The sequence below is a fragment of the Phyllostomus discolor genome, chromosome 8 (assembly GCF_004126475.2).
Source record: "Phyllostomus discolor isolate MPI-MPIP mPhyDis1 chromosome 8, mPhyDis1.pri.v3, whole genome shotgun sequence".
NCBI lineage: Eukaryota > Metazoa > Chordata > Mammalia > Chiroptera > Phyllostomidae > Phyllostomus > Phyllostomus discolor.
This window is the reverse complement of record NC_040910.2, coordinates 83,696,640-83,713,348: the sequence shown is the minus strand read 5'-3', so window position 1 is coordinate 83,713,348 and position 16,709 is coordinate 83,696,640. Positions and strand designations below refer to the sequence as shown.

The window sequence follows — 16,709 nt, the reverse complement described above, 5'->3', positions numbered from 1 at the left end:
GAGGGGTGTGTATGGCTAGGAAGGGGCCTCAATTGCACCTGACGGCAGGTCTGCCCTCCTGCAAAGCCCACCATGGGAGGTGTCTCCCACTTGCACACGCCTGCCTGCAAGGCAGGAGCTGTGGCAGAGGGCCCTGCCCCTCTCCAGGCCCCTCTGAGGGCTGGAAGTAAGAGGACTTCCCCGACCCCGATATCCTGGGCTGATACCTGCTGCCCCAGAACTTCCCCTCGGAGCCTGGCGTCTCCTCTCAAGCCACAGAGAGCGAGCCAGCCCTGCTTGTTTCCGATAGCCCTGTGAAAGTAGCTGGCTTGGCCACCCGCTATCCTTCCTTTGGGCTAAATACTGTTTCTCCTGTCATGGGTCTTCCTATGACACTCCTGGGCCTTTCTGAATTCCGACCGGTCTCCCCGGAGCCCACGGGTCAGGCGCAGCCCCTGGAGTTAAGAGTGACAGGGAGCGGGAGGAGCACTGCCCACCTGGCGTTGGCTACACACTCCATGGTCACCTCCGAGGTCCCGGCCACCACGCTGGTGTTCTTGGGAGGAATGATGATGGTTGGAGCGATGGGGTCTGCAGGCCCCCCTACATCTGGGGAGAGGTCAGGTGTTAGCTGGGGACAGCGCTCGGAAATCCTGTCTCTGCCCAGCCCCCCCTTAGAGGCCAATGTCACAGAGACAGTTGTCCTTGCATAGTGGGACAGGTGGCCACAGGGCAGCCGCCCAAGCAGCCTGAGCTGAACCTCCAGACACTGGAGGGGACCCCAGGGACCCCCTCGCCTCACTTCCTCTGCTGATGGTCTCTGCATGGGGTCCACGGAGGGCCCATGGGACACCTCCCAGGGCCATCCCTACTCCTCCTGCCAACACACCTGCCCCTCATGCTCTCATCCTGTTCTTAGCTTCTCAAATCCTTCCCTTCACCTGCATTTATCTCATTGGCTTCTCCGTTTTCTACCTCTTCCACCAGAAAACAAACTCCTTGTACTAGTTTGAATAGTACCCCTCTCCCCGCCCCCAATCCATGTCCACAGTTATAAATGGAAAAAGGGTCTTTGCAGATGTCACCAAGGTGAGATCAGGTCCTCCTGCACAGGGTGGGCCTTAGAGCCAATATGACATGTCCTTATAAGGAGAAGGAAATTTAGACACAGACACGCAGACACGTAGGGGAGGAGGAAGGGGAAGCCAGAGGCAGAGACTGGAGGGGTGCCTCTGTAAGCCACGGAATGCCAAGGACTGGTGGCAGCCCCCAGAAGCTTGGGGAGGCAGGGAAGGATCTGGGCCCTGCAGACACCCTGATTTCAGCCTTCTGGCCTTTGGAGCTGCGAGAGGATACAATTCTATTGCAGCAGCCTCAGGCAACTCACACAGCCCTTGGGACAGGGAACTAACTCATGGATCTTAGCTTGCAACTGAGCTGTCTCACCTCAAATTCACACGCTGAAGCCCTAACCCCAATGAGACTATACGTGGGGATGGAATGTTTAGGAGGGAATTGGGTTAAATGAAGCCACCCAATTCATAAGGGAGGGTTGAAGAGGAAGAGACTTCAGAGCTTTCTCTTGCTCTCTGCCGTGTGAGGACACAGTGAGAAGGCGGCCATCTGCAAGCCAGGAAGAGAGCCCTCACCAGAAGCTGACTGCTGGTGGCCTGACCTTGGCCTTCCACAACTCCGAGATGCAAATGTGTACGTGGACGCCCCTGGTCTGTGGTATTGTTACAGGAGCCTGGGCTGACGCACACAGTCTCACCCCCCCCCCACACACCCCCCGCGTCTCTAGCACAAGAAACGATGTCTGGCACAGAGCAGGTGCTTGAACACATCTGTCAGGTGAACAAATGAGTGGAACTGTCATTGTGTGAACAAACGAGTGGAACTGTCATCGTCCCGCCCCAGGGTCAATGGTCGAAAGGAATGAGGACCGATCATGAGTGGGCGTTACTGAAACAGAACGATGCCCCATACTCCTGAGACAGGCAGTGACACTTCCTGCGAGAAGCGGCCTCATTCTTTTCTTTGTGGGTCAGTGTGGGCCCAATACTGGCAGAAACTCCAGTATTCCCTGGGCATCTGCTCCTGGCTCCTGAAAATACATCTGAGGACTTTTTTTTCTCTCACCAAAGGAATCTGTCTAGTTGTCCCCTTTCTGGGAGGCTGGGAGGGGGCAGGCCCTAGTGACAGGCAGGCGCAGCCCTGGGTGACAGCGGTTGGCCATCCTTCATGGGGAGGGTGCGCCACGGCTCCACTGCCACCTCGGTCCACCCCGGGCAGGTTTTCCTGCCTGACCTCCAGGCCTGGCTGGTAAAGGCCCAGGTCAAAGGGGAATAAAATGTCAAAAATAAAGTAAAATGAAGTGGGGGGGGGACAAAAGGAAGCATATAAAACAAAATAATTGCCACAATATAAAAGCCTCATGTAGGTGCCATAAAGAGCGATTGGATTGAAAGCTGCTGATATAGCTGAATCCATAAAAGTGTGCTCTGCGTTGTTTGTTATGTGCTGGGTGCACAGGTACCAGGGCCCAGATTGATGGGGCCCGAGGAGCAGACAGACAGGGCCCAAGGAGTGCCCCACCGCGCAGCTGGGAAGGCAGAGCCGTCAGAGTTTAAACATATGAGGCTGCCCCAGGGCCTTGGGCTGGCTTGTTAGCTGTGGGAGAGTAGAGGGATGGCTGACTGCCCACCCCCCACCCAGGAACCCTGAAGCTTATGTCCAGGCCCAGGTGATAGCCTGTGGAACTCGGAGGGAGGGGCAGGCAGTGGCTGGGGACCCTGGACCCAGTGAAGGAGGGCCTGGGGTTCAGGAAGACCTGGTTCAACTCCCTGGTCTGGCCAGGTGTCCCCGAGCTAAGCTGATCTGGGATAAGTGTGACTACCAACACATAGTAGGTGCTCAATAAATGACAGACTGTCCTTCCTCCTGGGGATTTGCCTGCCTATACTTGGGGACACCTGGGGCAAACCAGAGCAAGGAGGGGGGTGTCTTCCAGGTGAGCTCCTGGTGTGGACCGCCCGGGGCGGGAGGAAGCACAGGGGCTCCCCACATAGTGGCACGGCTGGGTCCTGCTGCCCCAGCGTAGTTTTGGTCACAGACATGAGGGACTCCCACTGAGGTCCATTCGCCCAGAGTCACCTCCTTTATTCCTCCCAGCTACACTTTGCCACAGGCTTTATGTTACGGATGAGGAAACTGAGGCTCACGGACCACATGACTCACCGTGGGCACAGGCCGAGTGAGTGGTGGCGGGAAGGGGTTAGCTGCTTCCGTCTGGGGCAGGGTCCAGCTGCCCAGGGGCAGGGGCCGACCTCCCCCATCTAGCACAGGTGGCTGCGAGCTCCTGAAATGTGACCTATGCCTCTTTGATTCAGTAGGGTTTAATTTTAGATAATTTGCATTTAATTAAAAACAGGCCCCCAAATCAGCTATTAGAATACTTTTAAGTAAGTGTGGAATAACCTGGCATGTGGTTCCACCTTTTCAGCAATAAATTTGGTGAACTCTAAATACAGGTCACGTATTTCAGATGAAAATTTTGCATCCAAATTGAGAAGTGCTGAAAGTATAAAATACACGCCGATTTCAAAGGCTTGGTATGAAAAAAATGTAAAATATCTCATTAATATTTTCCCATATTGATTGTATGTTATAATGGTACTATTTGAGATATGTTGTGAAGTAAAATATTAATAGAATTCATGTCACCTATTTCTCATCCCCTTTTTAAAAATCAGGGTACTTGGCACGTTTTAAACAATGTACGTGGCTCACATATTTCTGTTGGGCAGTGCAGGTCGGATCGTTAGGTGTGGGCCTGCCACCAGCTATGGACTTTACAGAAGCTGCGACTGCCTGTGTGAGGTCACCAGGGCTACACCGGGGCAGGGGCAATGCCTGGGGTCACCGGCTCTCTCCTGTTTCGGAGGAGCATGGGTTTGGGGGGGTGGGGGTGCTGCTGACAAGCTGCGTTGCCCTGACAGAGGAGGAGAGAGGCGATAAGGGGAGCCAGCAGAGAGGGGCGAGGCAGGAGGGGGGGCAGGGAGATAAGTGAGCTGAGCCAGTGGTGGGAGAAGCAGCATTTGCTCCTAGCACACTGGCTGGCTGGCAGGCAGGCAGGCAGGCAGGCAGGCTGGGGATTTGGGTCAGTGACAAAAACAGGATTTTGAAGCATAGTCACTCGTGGGAGGAGAAATTAGCTGAGAATCAGCTGATTCTGCTCTCCATCCCGTACAAATCACTGCCTGAAAGTAGGAGGCAAGAGGCGATGGGGTGGGAGAAACAGACAACTGGGGGAGGCTTGGTAGACGTGGGGTGCGGAGGGGCCCTGCCTGTCTCCTGGGCCAGCTGGAGGGCTGTGGGCGTTAACGTGGAGAAAGAGTGAACAATCCCTGCAGTTGGCCAGAAGGGCTGGGTGCTGGGGAGGAATGCAGAACGGGAGGCTCCAACCTCTGGTTTCATGGTAAACTGAGTCACCCAGGAAGATGGCGGGCCTTGGCTTGGACCATGAATCCAATCAATGACTAGATTCCATTACACTCTAGGTATTCTGGTCACCGGAAAAATATATGGGGAAAAGTATCTTCTGGTGATTAAATTCCTTTTCCCACAGAAACAGCATCCTCACCGTGACCCTAGGCCCAGGTCAATGTCTAAGGTTACACCTGTGACCCCGATAGGTCAGTACACAGAAGGGAACTCTCTTCCCTGCATCCAGGTCTCTTTCTAGGCAGACTGGAACCTGCTGTGGAAGAAAGAGACATCTGCGGAAATGGGAGGGGGTTCTGTGAGCACTTGGAAGGCCCAGGAATGGGGATGGAAGAGGCTGGGAAATGTTCTGGGCTTTCCAGGCCCTGGCAGAGAGACAGACGCTGGGATTAGAGGAGGAACGGGAGAAGGCCCCTTGCTGGCCCACACCCTCATCTTGCTGCTGGCGGCGCGTCCTCGAGCGACCATGGATGATAAATGAGACTCGGTTTGGAGCAGGGGTGGTACAGATGTGAGGAGACGTAAACATCTGGCTCCCCCAGCTTGTGTGGCTGCTCAGCTGCTGCGGGAAGCTCTGGCCTCATCCCACACACTCTGGGATTCCTGGCTTGGGCCAGCTGCTGGGGTGGCACCCACCTTCTCAACCCGGGGGTGGAGGGAGCAGGGAGGGAGGGGGCCAGCCTGGCCAGGGAGGACAGCCCAGCATTTCCTTCATGGCTCAGTGTTAACTGGACAAATGCCTCTTTGCCAAAGGACACTCAAGGAGCCTCCTTTTTTAATCTGCTACCCTCTGCACCTGCCACTGCGGAGGGCTCCACCTCTTTCTCCCCTGGCGCTGGGTGGTCTCTGGGGACGGACACAGAGGCACTTCTGGACGGGAGTGTCGCAGATGGCCTGTGTCCCCATCAGTGAGGATGGCCCGGCTCCGAGTAGAAGCAGCACTTTCACATGCTGGCTGAATACAGGCAGTTAGTCTATTTGTTTAAAAATGAGCTTCCCGCTGCCTGGCGCGTTCTCCCAGTCTGCACCTGAGCCCCAGGGTGGCTAGCTCTGCATGCACACTCTCTCCTACACACCACACTCCATACCCTTCCTGGCCCTCTAGTGGCCCTGCTGGCCACCAAGCTAGGCATTCCCTCTTCTGATGCTCGGGAGTGGGGCCCAAAAGCAGCGCCCCCCCTTGCCTCGGCTCTGATGCTGCACCCCAGCTGGAGCTTCCCCTCCTTGGGAGGGCTCTTCCCCTGTGCTCCCCCAGCCTCCCCCCCAGCACCATTCCATCTTCCTCATGACCCCCTGGAGTCCCATTCTCAAGATTTAATGATGAGCTCCACAGCGGTCCCAGGGACTGCCGCTTACTTACTCTCCACGGCGAGAGTGATGGGCTGGCTGGTCTTGTTATCCCCGTTCTTGTCGTTAACAGCCTGTACATAGTAGCGGCCTGCGTCGGGGGCCACCGTTGACAGGATGACAAGGGTGTTCTCCAGGGTGATGGCTCTGGGAAGGGGAACAGAACTCATCGGACAGGGGCTCCCGGCACCCAGGGATGGGAGCGAGGACACGAAGCTGGTGGCTCCCAGAACCCCTCCTCCAGCCCACCTCCCAGAACCACTTATGCCTGAACTCTATCCACACTTAATTTGCAGAGAGCATGCTGCCAGCGCTGGGGGCCAGACCCAAGTACAGCCCATGTCCAGAGGTCCCAGACTGCTGTCCATGTGAGGTCACCCTGTCCCCACCCCAAACCCGGGCTGGGGGCTGTTCCCACAAGGTCCCTCAGAACTCTGTCCTGTCCTGCCACAGCATCGATGGCTGTGTGTGTGTGTGTGTGTGTGGCTGCCTCATTTCTGGGGATGTACCAGGAGCATCCAGACACTGGAAGAAATGTCCCTGAATGAATGAATGAGTGAATGATGAATGAATGATGAGCAATGATAATAAATTTAGAAATGAATAGAACCATTCCAGAATCAGTGCCTTAACTTAATCCTGAATTTGTTTAGGTTGATTCAAAGGCATAGGCCTCCAGTAACACGGACTTCTGGGGTTCACATCCTCCTCCAGCCCCTTTTATGGCAACAGTGTCCACCTCCCCAAGGCTGGCCCACAGAGTGGACCGGCTGGGCTGGTGGGGAGGGGAAAAGGAGGTTGCCGGGCAGTGGGGTGCAGACACAGGCCATTTGCTCTCAGTCCAGCTCTCTCTGCTGGCCCCCATCCCACGGCCCCTCCGTAACCGGGTCCGCCGGCAGGAAGGAGGGCCTGTCCAGGCGGGGCGCTGGGGACCCCACCTGATGTGAGTGAGACGGCACCAGGGCACTGCCCAGGCCGCTCTGCCTGTCATCTCCTCGCGCCCATTCTCCCGATGACAAACGAAACCATTAGTTTGTCAAGCCTGTCTCTGGATTTTAATGTGATGTGCCCGAGACAGCTGTTAAATATCCTTAATGTTAGTTTAACAAGGACAAATCCAGTTGAATTCTTTTCAAATTTTCCCATTAGGTGAATGTTACAGAGTTTTAAACAAGCTTTCAAATAAACAGCCGCACTAATGCCTCTCCAGCCTGCTCTCTCCCAGCCTCTCCTGGTTTTGGGGGGGGTTCTGCACAGTTTGGGGGAGTTCTCAGCAGATGGCTGGAATTCGAAAGGCAAAGCCCTCCTGCCCCAATTCTTGGGCACCCTAATAATGTCCATTTCTTTTTTCTGGAAAGCTCTTGTGACTTCCAGCTAATGAGGCGATGGGAGGAGGGGTAGAGCAAGGCTAAAATAGTTAAAAAGCAACAAAATGGGCCAGGGATGATGACCTTTTCCCACCTGGAAGTCTCCTGCAGGGCCCCTGTCCTTCAGTGGAGTTTGTGGGGTGGGCAAGGCTGGGGGGAGGGAGCCTGGGCTCTGGCCAGGGCGAGGGGAAGCTCAGGAGTGGAGCTCTGGCCCTGGCCTGTGAGGCCCGACCTGCTTCTTCCTGGGCCTCAGTCTCCTCGTCTGTGCCAGGTGGGGGCACATGTGTGTGTGAGCTCCTTCCAGCCCCGAGGGCGAGAGGTTCTGATTCTTGCCGCTGCTTCAGTTCTGCCCCCATTTGGCCTGAGGTGTCCTCTCTCTCACACACACAGCCCTTACCTGGCATGCAGCCCAAGGTCAGGGCTAATTTAATGACAGGTGTGCACTTGGACCAGTCCCCGGCCACTCCCACTGCACCGTGGGAGCAGGCCGAAGGCAGCCTTTGGCCGGGGGGGTGGGGACACGGGACACGGCCTGGCCCCACTACCCAGTGCACCTGCCCGCCTGAGCCCCCTTTTGGCCTCCAGAGAAGGTCTCCACCTCCAGGTGCCCTCTCCCTGACCAGGAAGACTCTCCCACCGCCTTCTCTCCTTTAGCTGTAGCTTGTCTCCGTTGTGACTGATCCTTCTAGGTCAGGGGTTCCCAACCAGGAGTGCTCTGCTCTCCCGGGGACACCTGGCAGTATCTGAATGACTTCTGGTTGTCAAGGAGGTGGGGCTGCTACTAGAAACTAGTGGTAAAGGTTGGGGATCCTGCTAAGCATCCTACAATGCCCCATATCATGAAAATTTGTGGGGCCCAAAATGTCAATTGTGTCATGGCTGAGATGCCCTGTCCTAGGTGGGGTGGCATACTGAGGAGGCAGACAGTCACTGTCCACTTCAGCTTCAGTGGTGTCCTCCACAGAGTGGGGTGGCTGCTGGGGGGTCAGGGGCCACCCATCCCAGCCCCCCTTGCATCCAGGCGGGGCAATATGGCTGTGCCAACGGGGTATAGGGGAAGGGATGTGCACTGATTCTCGGCTTAGACCACAGGACCCCTGGAGCGACCCCCATGTTCCTGCTGCCCCTCTTTTAGAGCAGAGCAACTAGGGAGTGCAGGCCTCCAAATGACTGTGGAGGGGACCACTCCTCCCATCCCTCACCCATGGTGGGCCTTTAAATGAGCAAGAAACAGACATCTATGGAGCCAAGTCCCTGAGTTTGGGAGTCTGTTTCTGCAGCTAGCGATGCTTTAACTAGCACCAGAGGACACTACTCCGGACCAGGGCCTGCAGGGCCTGGGTTCATGTTCCGACTGTGGAGTGGAACTGGAGGCAGAGAGACTGCAAAGTGACAGTGGGCCTTTGGCCTGTCCTCCCTCTTCCCTCAGCAGGGGGCCAGGGGAGGTCCCTGGGCTTACAGCCCTCCACAGATGGTTCTGGAACAACCCTGGACCGCACTTCCAAAGTGCACAGGCTGTTTCTGGCCCTCAGGAGGGGTCCAGCCAGCTGCCCCCAGGGGCACCCAGGTTGAAATAAGCCGGCAGAGTTCTGTGGCCAGCAGGACGCCGTGTGTAGGCAGGGGCTGGGTTCTGTTTTCAGCCATACTCCCCTGGTTTCAATTTCCCTGGTAGGTCTCTGCACCCCACCTTGCATCCAGTACTTCAATAAGCCAGCCTAATTTCTCTGCTCCATGGGGGCTCAATTGATAACTTAATTAAGAATAAGATACATCATCCCAGAACCTGCCCTGAGCCCCCAGCACGCGTCTTTGTTAGGAATCTTGTCTCCGAGTCATCAGCGAGCACCCGGGAGTGGAGGAGGTGTTGTTGCTAATCACCGCCTGCGCCGGCAGGGAGAGCGGCACCCCGCACACCCCTCTGGCTGATCACATTCACCAGATGTGTGTCTCGGGCAAAGAGACACCAGAGACTTTGCCACCAGGAACCTCTCCTCGGGTTAGGAACTCCACTCGGCTGTAATTGCTGAGATAAACGTCACCACAGTGCGCGCTCCTGTCTAGTGAGAGTGCCGGAGACGGCGGTGACTCGGGGGTGTGCCCCTGCGTGTGCTCCCTGAGAGGGCTCTGTCCCGGGCCAGAGGCGGTGGGGGAGGGAAAGGGGGTGAGGGCAGAGGCCAGGGAAGAGAAAGGGAGGTGGAAAGGTGTTGGGAAAGGGGATGGTGGGAGTGAGGACAAGGACAGGGTCTCGCCTGTCAGGGCACAGCAGTGTGTCCCCTCCCGCAGCCAAGGCACACATTGTTAACCCTTCCTGGGGCTCTTCCCCGTGAGTCTGGGTGAGGCCTCAGAATCCTTCTCAACACAGCACCCCAGGAAGCCACGTCCGAGTGGGTGGCTTGCAGGATGCCACCGTCCATAATTCCGGACATGGGCCGTAACTTCAGAAAAGGGACCTAGGAAGGGGCAGGACTCACCTGCCTCAGCACCTGTGGGGCATAGCGTTCTATGATTCAACCTCACTTTCGCTGTTAAAGGTTGCGCACACTCTGCTGGTTTCTTGAGCCTTAGTTAGGTTTAAGGGCATATGTATGCTCGGCCTCACACAGCAGGAGGCCACCTGCAAACCTGGGGTTTCACTCTAATTTCTCACCCGCTCTGTATCTACAGCCTTTGCCATGTGACAGCAGGTCCTCTCACTCAAGAGGACTCAGTTTCTCTGCTTCTTTGTTTTTTTTTTTAATATTTTATTTTTAGAGAAAGGGGGGAGAGAAACATCAGTGTGTGGTTGCCTCTCACACGCCCCCAACTAGGGACCTGGCCCACAACCCAGGCATGTGCCCTGACTGGGAATAGAACTGGCGACCCTTTGGTTCACAGGCCGGCACTCAGTCCACTGAGCTACCCCAGCCAAAGCTGTTTTTCTGCTTCTTGAGTCTGAGTGCTACCATGTGACTTTCTTTGGTCAATGAGTAGTTAGCAGAGGCTTGAAAAATCTGTTGCTGCTTCTTTTCCTGCTCTTTCGAAGTCGCCCAGAGAGGATGTAAGGCAGGCTGGCTGGAGGGTGAGACACGTGGAGCACAGGTGAGTCACCTGGCCATTCTAATCCGCCAGTAGCCAGCCAACCCCGGACAAGTGAGAGAGCCTGGCCCCAGTCAGATTCATCATGACAAACAAACACCATTTGTTATATAGCATTATTATGTCAGTAGGTAACTGATACATTCTAGGACAGTGGTTCTCAACTATGGCTGCACATTAGAATCACGGGGGAACTTTTAAAAATCCTGATGCCAGGGTACATCCTATTTAGCGAGGGCAGAATGTGTGGGGGGGTAGGATCTAAAGGTCAGTATATTTTAAGTTGTCCCAAATGATTTTAATCGGTCACCAGGTTGAGAATCACTATACCAGGACTGATTCTTCCCAAGCACAATCACTTCATCTATTTCCCCCATAACTTTGAACCTCCTCTCACATAACTTCTATGCAAGATGGAGTCAAGGACCCTGACCCTGGAGCCAGCAAGCCTAGAACAGCTGTGGTAAGATTTGGCAAAGTAGTTAAGCTCTGGGGTCTTCACTTTACCATCTGTAAAGTGGGGATCCAACTATCTGCCTCACAGGGTTGCTGCAGGGGTCTCTCATTCCACACCTATTTTTGGAGCATGCACTCTGGGGACTGAGAAGGGAAGGAGACACAGCCTCTCTTCCTTGGAGGTGTGCACCTGTCCCAGAGGGGAGGGTGATTGTGGGGTGTGCTTAACCCAGGCCTAGAACACAGCAGGTGCCCCATAAGTGACAGCCATTATTATTACTATGTTTCCCTCACTAAATGTCAAGGTCCCCAAAGGCAAGAACTGTCCATCTCAGCTCCCAATTCCTACAGAGACCAGGATGGGCTCCACTCACAGTCGACCTGCCATCCCAGGAGACCAGGACAGGGTAGTCCTGCTCCTTTTCTGGGAGTAGGGAAAGCTGGAGCGTTGGAGGGAGAGCCTGGGCTGGCTCCGGAGCCTGAGGGGAACCAGGAGGTCTGGGTGTGTCCAGGGAGGAAATGCTTTGCACTTCCACCCCCACCAGCCTCTGTGGAGGTGCTGGCTCCTTCGATCCTGCCCACAAGCCAGGCTGCCACAACCGACGCCTTGGGCCCCACACAGAGGGGTTTTGTTAGGGCTGAAAGAGCCGTGTGTTCTCTTCCTGCTGGGCCCCCTGGCCTCTCCGCCTCTGGGCGGCCAAAACACACAGAGGCCCAGCACACCATGGACACCCAGCTGCACCCACATACCGGGAACACCCAGGGGCCACCCCATCTGCCTGGGACATGCCAGTGTGCCCCGTGCCCCCCTGGCCCTCACTGGCCTGAGTCCTGGGCCTATAGCCACAGGGACGGCGCTTCTGTCTGGCCTGTCTGGGTTTCTGAAGTGCCCTGGGAGGAAGAACCGTTCTCCTCTGAGAATGGAGCCAGTGCCCGGGATTCCCCAGGAAGGCACCTGAGCTGTCCCGGCTCCAAGTCTTCACACGTACATTCCCAGAAAGGCCCTCGTAAACCAAACTTTGTCATCTGGGAGGTCCCCAGTCTGGCTACGTCCCAGAAGAGCTATACAAGTCTGCTTCAGCGAATGGGGCCCTGCTCAGCACTTGGGGGCTCTATCTGGCCCCAAACCTCCTCTCCCAGGGCCGGCCCCTCCTGCCATTCCGCCCAGAGCAGGGTGCTCACATGCGGCTGCTGGGTGGGATCTTGCGGCCGTCCCGGAACCAGGTCACCTGGGGTCGGGGGAAGCTGGCGATGCGCGGGGCTCGGATGACCGCGGCTTCTCCGTGGGAGACACTCTGGTGCTTCTCGCCCTCCTCGAAGCTCCCCATGTCTGCGGAGGGAAGAGCACATGCAGGGGTCAGGGGCCAGGCCAGCGGCAGAGACTGCCTGGCTCCTGGGGTGGGTGGGACCCAGACGTCAGTGTTTCTAAAGATAGTTCAAATGCAAGGCGGGGTTGAGAAGTAGTGTTTGGGCTCAAGCCTGTGGTTCTTACCCTTTGGTGGGTCTCAGAATCCCCTGGAAACTTTGTGAACCCACAGACTTCCCCCCACCCTTCCTGCCTCCTAGGGCACAGAAAGACCCCACATCACTGCCCCTGGGCCCCTGAGTCCCCACTTGCTCTGGGAACACTCTGCTGCAGGGTGAGGTTTGAGAACCACTGGCCTGCCCTCTCGTTTTCCAGAGCCCTGGGCTTGATTCTCTCCTTGCCTAATCTAATGGTTCTGACCCCAGTCTCTGCAGAGACTACTCAGTGCAGTGTCTGCTCAGGCTCTTCCCCGAGCTCCAACAGGAAATACTGGGCATTTCTTACGTCCTTGCCAGGCCCTCCTTCTTGCTTTCTGAGTTGTTAATAGCACCCCCTCCCCTCTGAATCCCCGCACCTAACTAGATCACCTCCACTCAGACCCTTGGAAACTTTTGTGGTGCTCTACCTCCCTGTCCCCTACAAAGTCCCGTGGCTCTTCCTCTGGGATGTCACCTGCATTTACCAAGGCTCCTGTGTTCCCACAGGCCCCACCCACAAGCTAAATGAGTCTGTCACTCTGGCTGCATGCACTGACTCCCAATGTGGTCTCCTCCTTCTCCACTGTTGCTGATTAATTTTTGTCACTGACTTAATCAGAACCTTTGGAATCCCCTTGTTGCCCCAGGAAAGTCTAAATTTCCTTGCCTGAGTTCCAGGTCCCTCCCTAATCTGACCCCAACCAACCTTTCCTCTCGTAACGCCCAGACCACGTGATGTGCTCTTCCTGCCACGTTGAATTACTTACAACCTGCGTCTCATCTCAGACCCCTCTTTGCGTGAGGCTCCAGGTGGAATGCTATCAGAACAAGCCATGATTCACCAAGGCACCGTGTCTACAGCATCCCAGAGGGACCTAGCCAATCAAGTGTCTCAAGAAGTAAAACCCGCAGTTGGCCTCTATGTACTAAATTTGGCAGGCAGTGGGTGTAAAGGTGGCGGCTTTGGAGTCATTGAGGCCTGAGTTCAAGTTTGACTTGTTACTTATGAGGCATGGCCTCGGGCAGCATTTTGACCTTGCTGAGCTTTAGTTTCTTTTCTAACATGGAATTAAGAACAGTGCCTCCCTTGCAGGCTATAGTCAGGGTCACATGGTAATAGAGGCATCAGGCTGTATCTTTCCAAAGGTGGCAGCGCCAATATTTATCTCCCATCCCATGTGCTCTTCTGATGAATAAATAGGCTGGAAGAGAAGCTGTGTGACCTTCACGGCTAGGTCATCCAAAGGAGACAGCTCCCACCTGGATCTCTCACTCCAGATGCTCTTGCTTGGAATCCAGCCACCATGTTGAAAGGAAGCTCAAGCTAGTTCACACAGATGTGGGAGCAGCTCAGGTGGGAAGGAGTGGGGCAGGGGTCCCCAGATGACAGCCGGTATCAACATAAACATGTGAATGCGTGTGTGAACCCTCAGATAATTTCAGCCCCTGGCCTTCAAGTCTTCCAGCTGAGCCCTCAGTCGTCACTGAGCAGAGACATGCTCTCCCTACCGTACCCTGCCCATATTTGAGTCACAGAATCTGTGAGTGTGAGAAATGAACAGTGTCCAGGGGTGTCCAACCTTTTGTAGTCTCTGGGCCACGCTGGAAGAAGGGCTGTCTTGGGGCACACATTAAATACATTGAGACACATAATCACAATAAAAACATACGTAAAAAAATAAAGATTACATATTTAAAAAAATCTCAGACTGTTTTAACTAAATTTACAGTTTTGTGTTGGGCCGCGCTCAGAGCCCTCCTGGGCTGCTCATTGGCCCATGGGCTGGACACCCCTGCTCCACACCATGATGTGCTGGGCTGGGTTGTTCTGCGGCCATGGAAACAGGAAGAGTATATATATATATTTTTAAATATTTTATTTATTTATTTATTTTTAGGGAGGGAGAGAGAGAGAGAGAGAGAGAGAGAGAGAGAGAGAGAGAGAGAAACATCAATGTGCGGTTGCTGGGGGTTATGGCCTGCAACCCAGGAATGTACCCTGGCTGGGAATCGAACCTGGGACACTTTGGTTCCCAGCCCATGCTCAATCCACTGAGCTACACCAGCCAGGGCTAGGAAGAGTATATTAAAGTGCTAAACACTATGCCTAATATTTGTAGTGTTAAAATATTAGAATCCTCTATATCTTTCAAAGCTTAGTTTAAACATTAACTACTTCCACAAAGATCACCCCGTGGCACCCGAACGGAACGAGAGGACAGAGACGTGTCGAACGCTGACCCCAAGTCGGGTCCTTTCAAGGTGGACTTCGTGCGCCTTGTCTCGTTCGGTCATCGTCATGACATGAGAGGCTCGGCTTTCATAAGCAAACGTGTTTAGTTGTTTATTAATTGCTAGTCCTTGGTTCTGCCTCTAAAAAATTGCATCAATAAATCACATTGATTCCAGTTCTTACAATAATTTTATCTATTTAAAAAAAAACTTTTCAGAGAACTCTGAAGATATATTTGAACAATTTAAAGCAATTTCATGGTAATAGTGTTTCTTTTTCCTCTCTCAAGTTTTATTAGCTCCATTTCGTCAGTGAGGAAATTAAAGTTCATGGAGATGGAGTGGCTTATCCAATGCTAAGCAGTTAGGGCTGGGCAGGGCCAGCAGTCAAACCTGGCCCCCCTTTGCATTCCCTCTCCACCTCTTCCATGACTCATGCCCCGCATTAAAATTCTTCACTCACATTCTTTATCTCTTTCTAATACATTGTAAGCTTTAAGAGGCACTTATACTTGGTTGTACGCATGAGCAAATCCCTACAAGACACCTGGCCCGGTGCTTTGCACAGAGGTGTTTCCCTCCGAACTCATCAGATGCCATCATGTAGTGACTCTTCCTGAGCCCCTGCTGTGGACCAGGCAGGCTCTGGGCTGGGGCTGAAGAAAGACCTGGCCCCTGCCCTTGTGGAGATTCCAGTCTGGTCAGGGAGCCAGGCATCATCAGCAAACCCGCCCACAGACAAACATTCAGTGATGTGCTGTGTTGACCGTTAGGAAGAAGAAACAGGGCCCTTCTGTGAGAGGCAGCAGCAGGGGAACCTACTCTAGATAGGGAGGTGGGGTGAGGTTCCTGTTAAGGAGAGATGTAAATAAAGAGCAGCAGTTGGCTAAGCTTGCATGTGTGCTTGTTGGGGGGCGGGTGATGGTCCAGAGGGAAGAGGGAATGTGAAGGCTGGGAGGTCAGAGAAAAGGGTTAATTAGAGGAAATAAAAGAATGCTAGCAGGGCAGGGTCATGGGTTTGTTCGGCAGATGGATGGATGTTTGGATGGATGAAAGGAAGGATGGAGGGTGGATGATTGTATGTATATATGTGTGTGTAGTTGGATGAGAGGAGGGATGAAAGAATGAATGGAGAGACGGATAAATGATGGACGGGTGGATGGATGATAGAAGGAGGGGTAGATGGATGGAGAAAAGGGAGCATAAAGGGATGGATGACTGTATGCATGTACGGTGGAATGAATGGGAGGGGGAAGGAGGCATGGAGGGTGAATGTATATATGGCAGTTGGATGAGTGGAAGGATGAAAGAATGGATGGATGGATGGATGGAGGAGGGGTGGGTGGATGGAGGGAAGGAGGAGGAAGGGATGAAAGCATGGAAAATTGCCTGTCTGTCTGTGTGTATATATGCATGTATGTACATGTAGTTGGATGAGTGGAGGAATGAATGGATAAAGGGAGGGATGGAGAGATGGCAGCATGGACAATTAATTGTATGTGTATGTGTGTATGTTGGGATGGATGGATGAAGGGAAGGAGGAATGAAAGGATGGAGGCATGGATAATTGCATGCATGTATGTATACACACACGTGTGCATCTGTGTATAGTGGGATGCATGTAGGTATGCAAGTGTATATGTGTGTAGGTACGTGTGTATGTATGGTGGGATGGATGGATGAAGGACGGGCGCCTTGGTTCCAGTGTTATAATTGATAGTGTCCTCCACCTTTCCATCCCACAATCTCTCTGCCTCATTGCAGCTCTCAGGCCCCCAACAACGTCCCATTCTTTCTGCTTTGCTTTGTCACATGGGCTTCCTGGGTCTGCCCAGGGAGCCCCTTGCCTCTGCTCACAGGCCCAGGACACAGCCATGCAGGTACGGAACAGCAGCAGCAGGGGCTGCTAAGAGGGAGTCCCCTCAGCCGCCCCGTGCAGAAGAAAGGCTCCAGAGCAGGAGGGCCACAAGCTGACAGGGGCTGGGGGTCCAGGGTCTCCCAGGAAACTCCCTCACACTGAGGCAGAAACAGACGAGGTTGACCGCACTTCCTGTCCAAGGCTCACGGCCCTTAACATGGTGTTTGAGCCCTGGCTGGCATAGCTCAGTGGATTGAGCGTGGGCTGCGAACCAAAGTATCGCAGGTTCGATTCCCAGTCAGGGCACATGCCTGGGTTGCAGGCCACAACCCCCAGCAACTGCACATTGATGTTTCTCTCTCTCTCTCTTTCTCCCTCCCTTCCCTCTC

General features: G+C 54.3%; 1 protein-coding gene across 3 annotated transcripts in view; it reads right to left on the bottom strand.

Moving 5' to 3' along the window:
• The window catches only part of SDK2 (sidekick cell adhesion molecule 2), a 248,104-nt gene that overhangs the window by 83,104 nt on the left and 148,291 nt on the right, over positions 1–16,709 (bottom strand). For all 3 annotated transcript variants that reach the window (XM_028521407.2, XM_036033413.1, XM_036033414.1), the window contains 3 exons: positions 11,910–12,057; positions 5,843–5,976; positions 477–588 (listed from right to left, as the gene is read on the bottom strand). In XM_028521407.2, the coding sequence (XP_028377208.2) occupies positions 477–588; positions 5,843–5,976; positions 11,910–12,057 (394 nt within the window). The remainder of the gene's footprint in view (positions 1–476; positions 589–5,842; positions 5,977–11,909; positions 12,058–16,709) is intronic.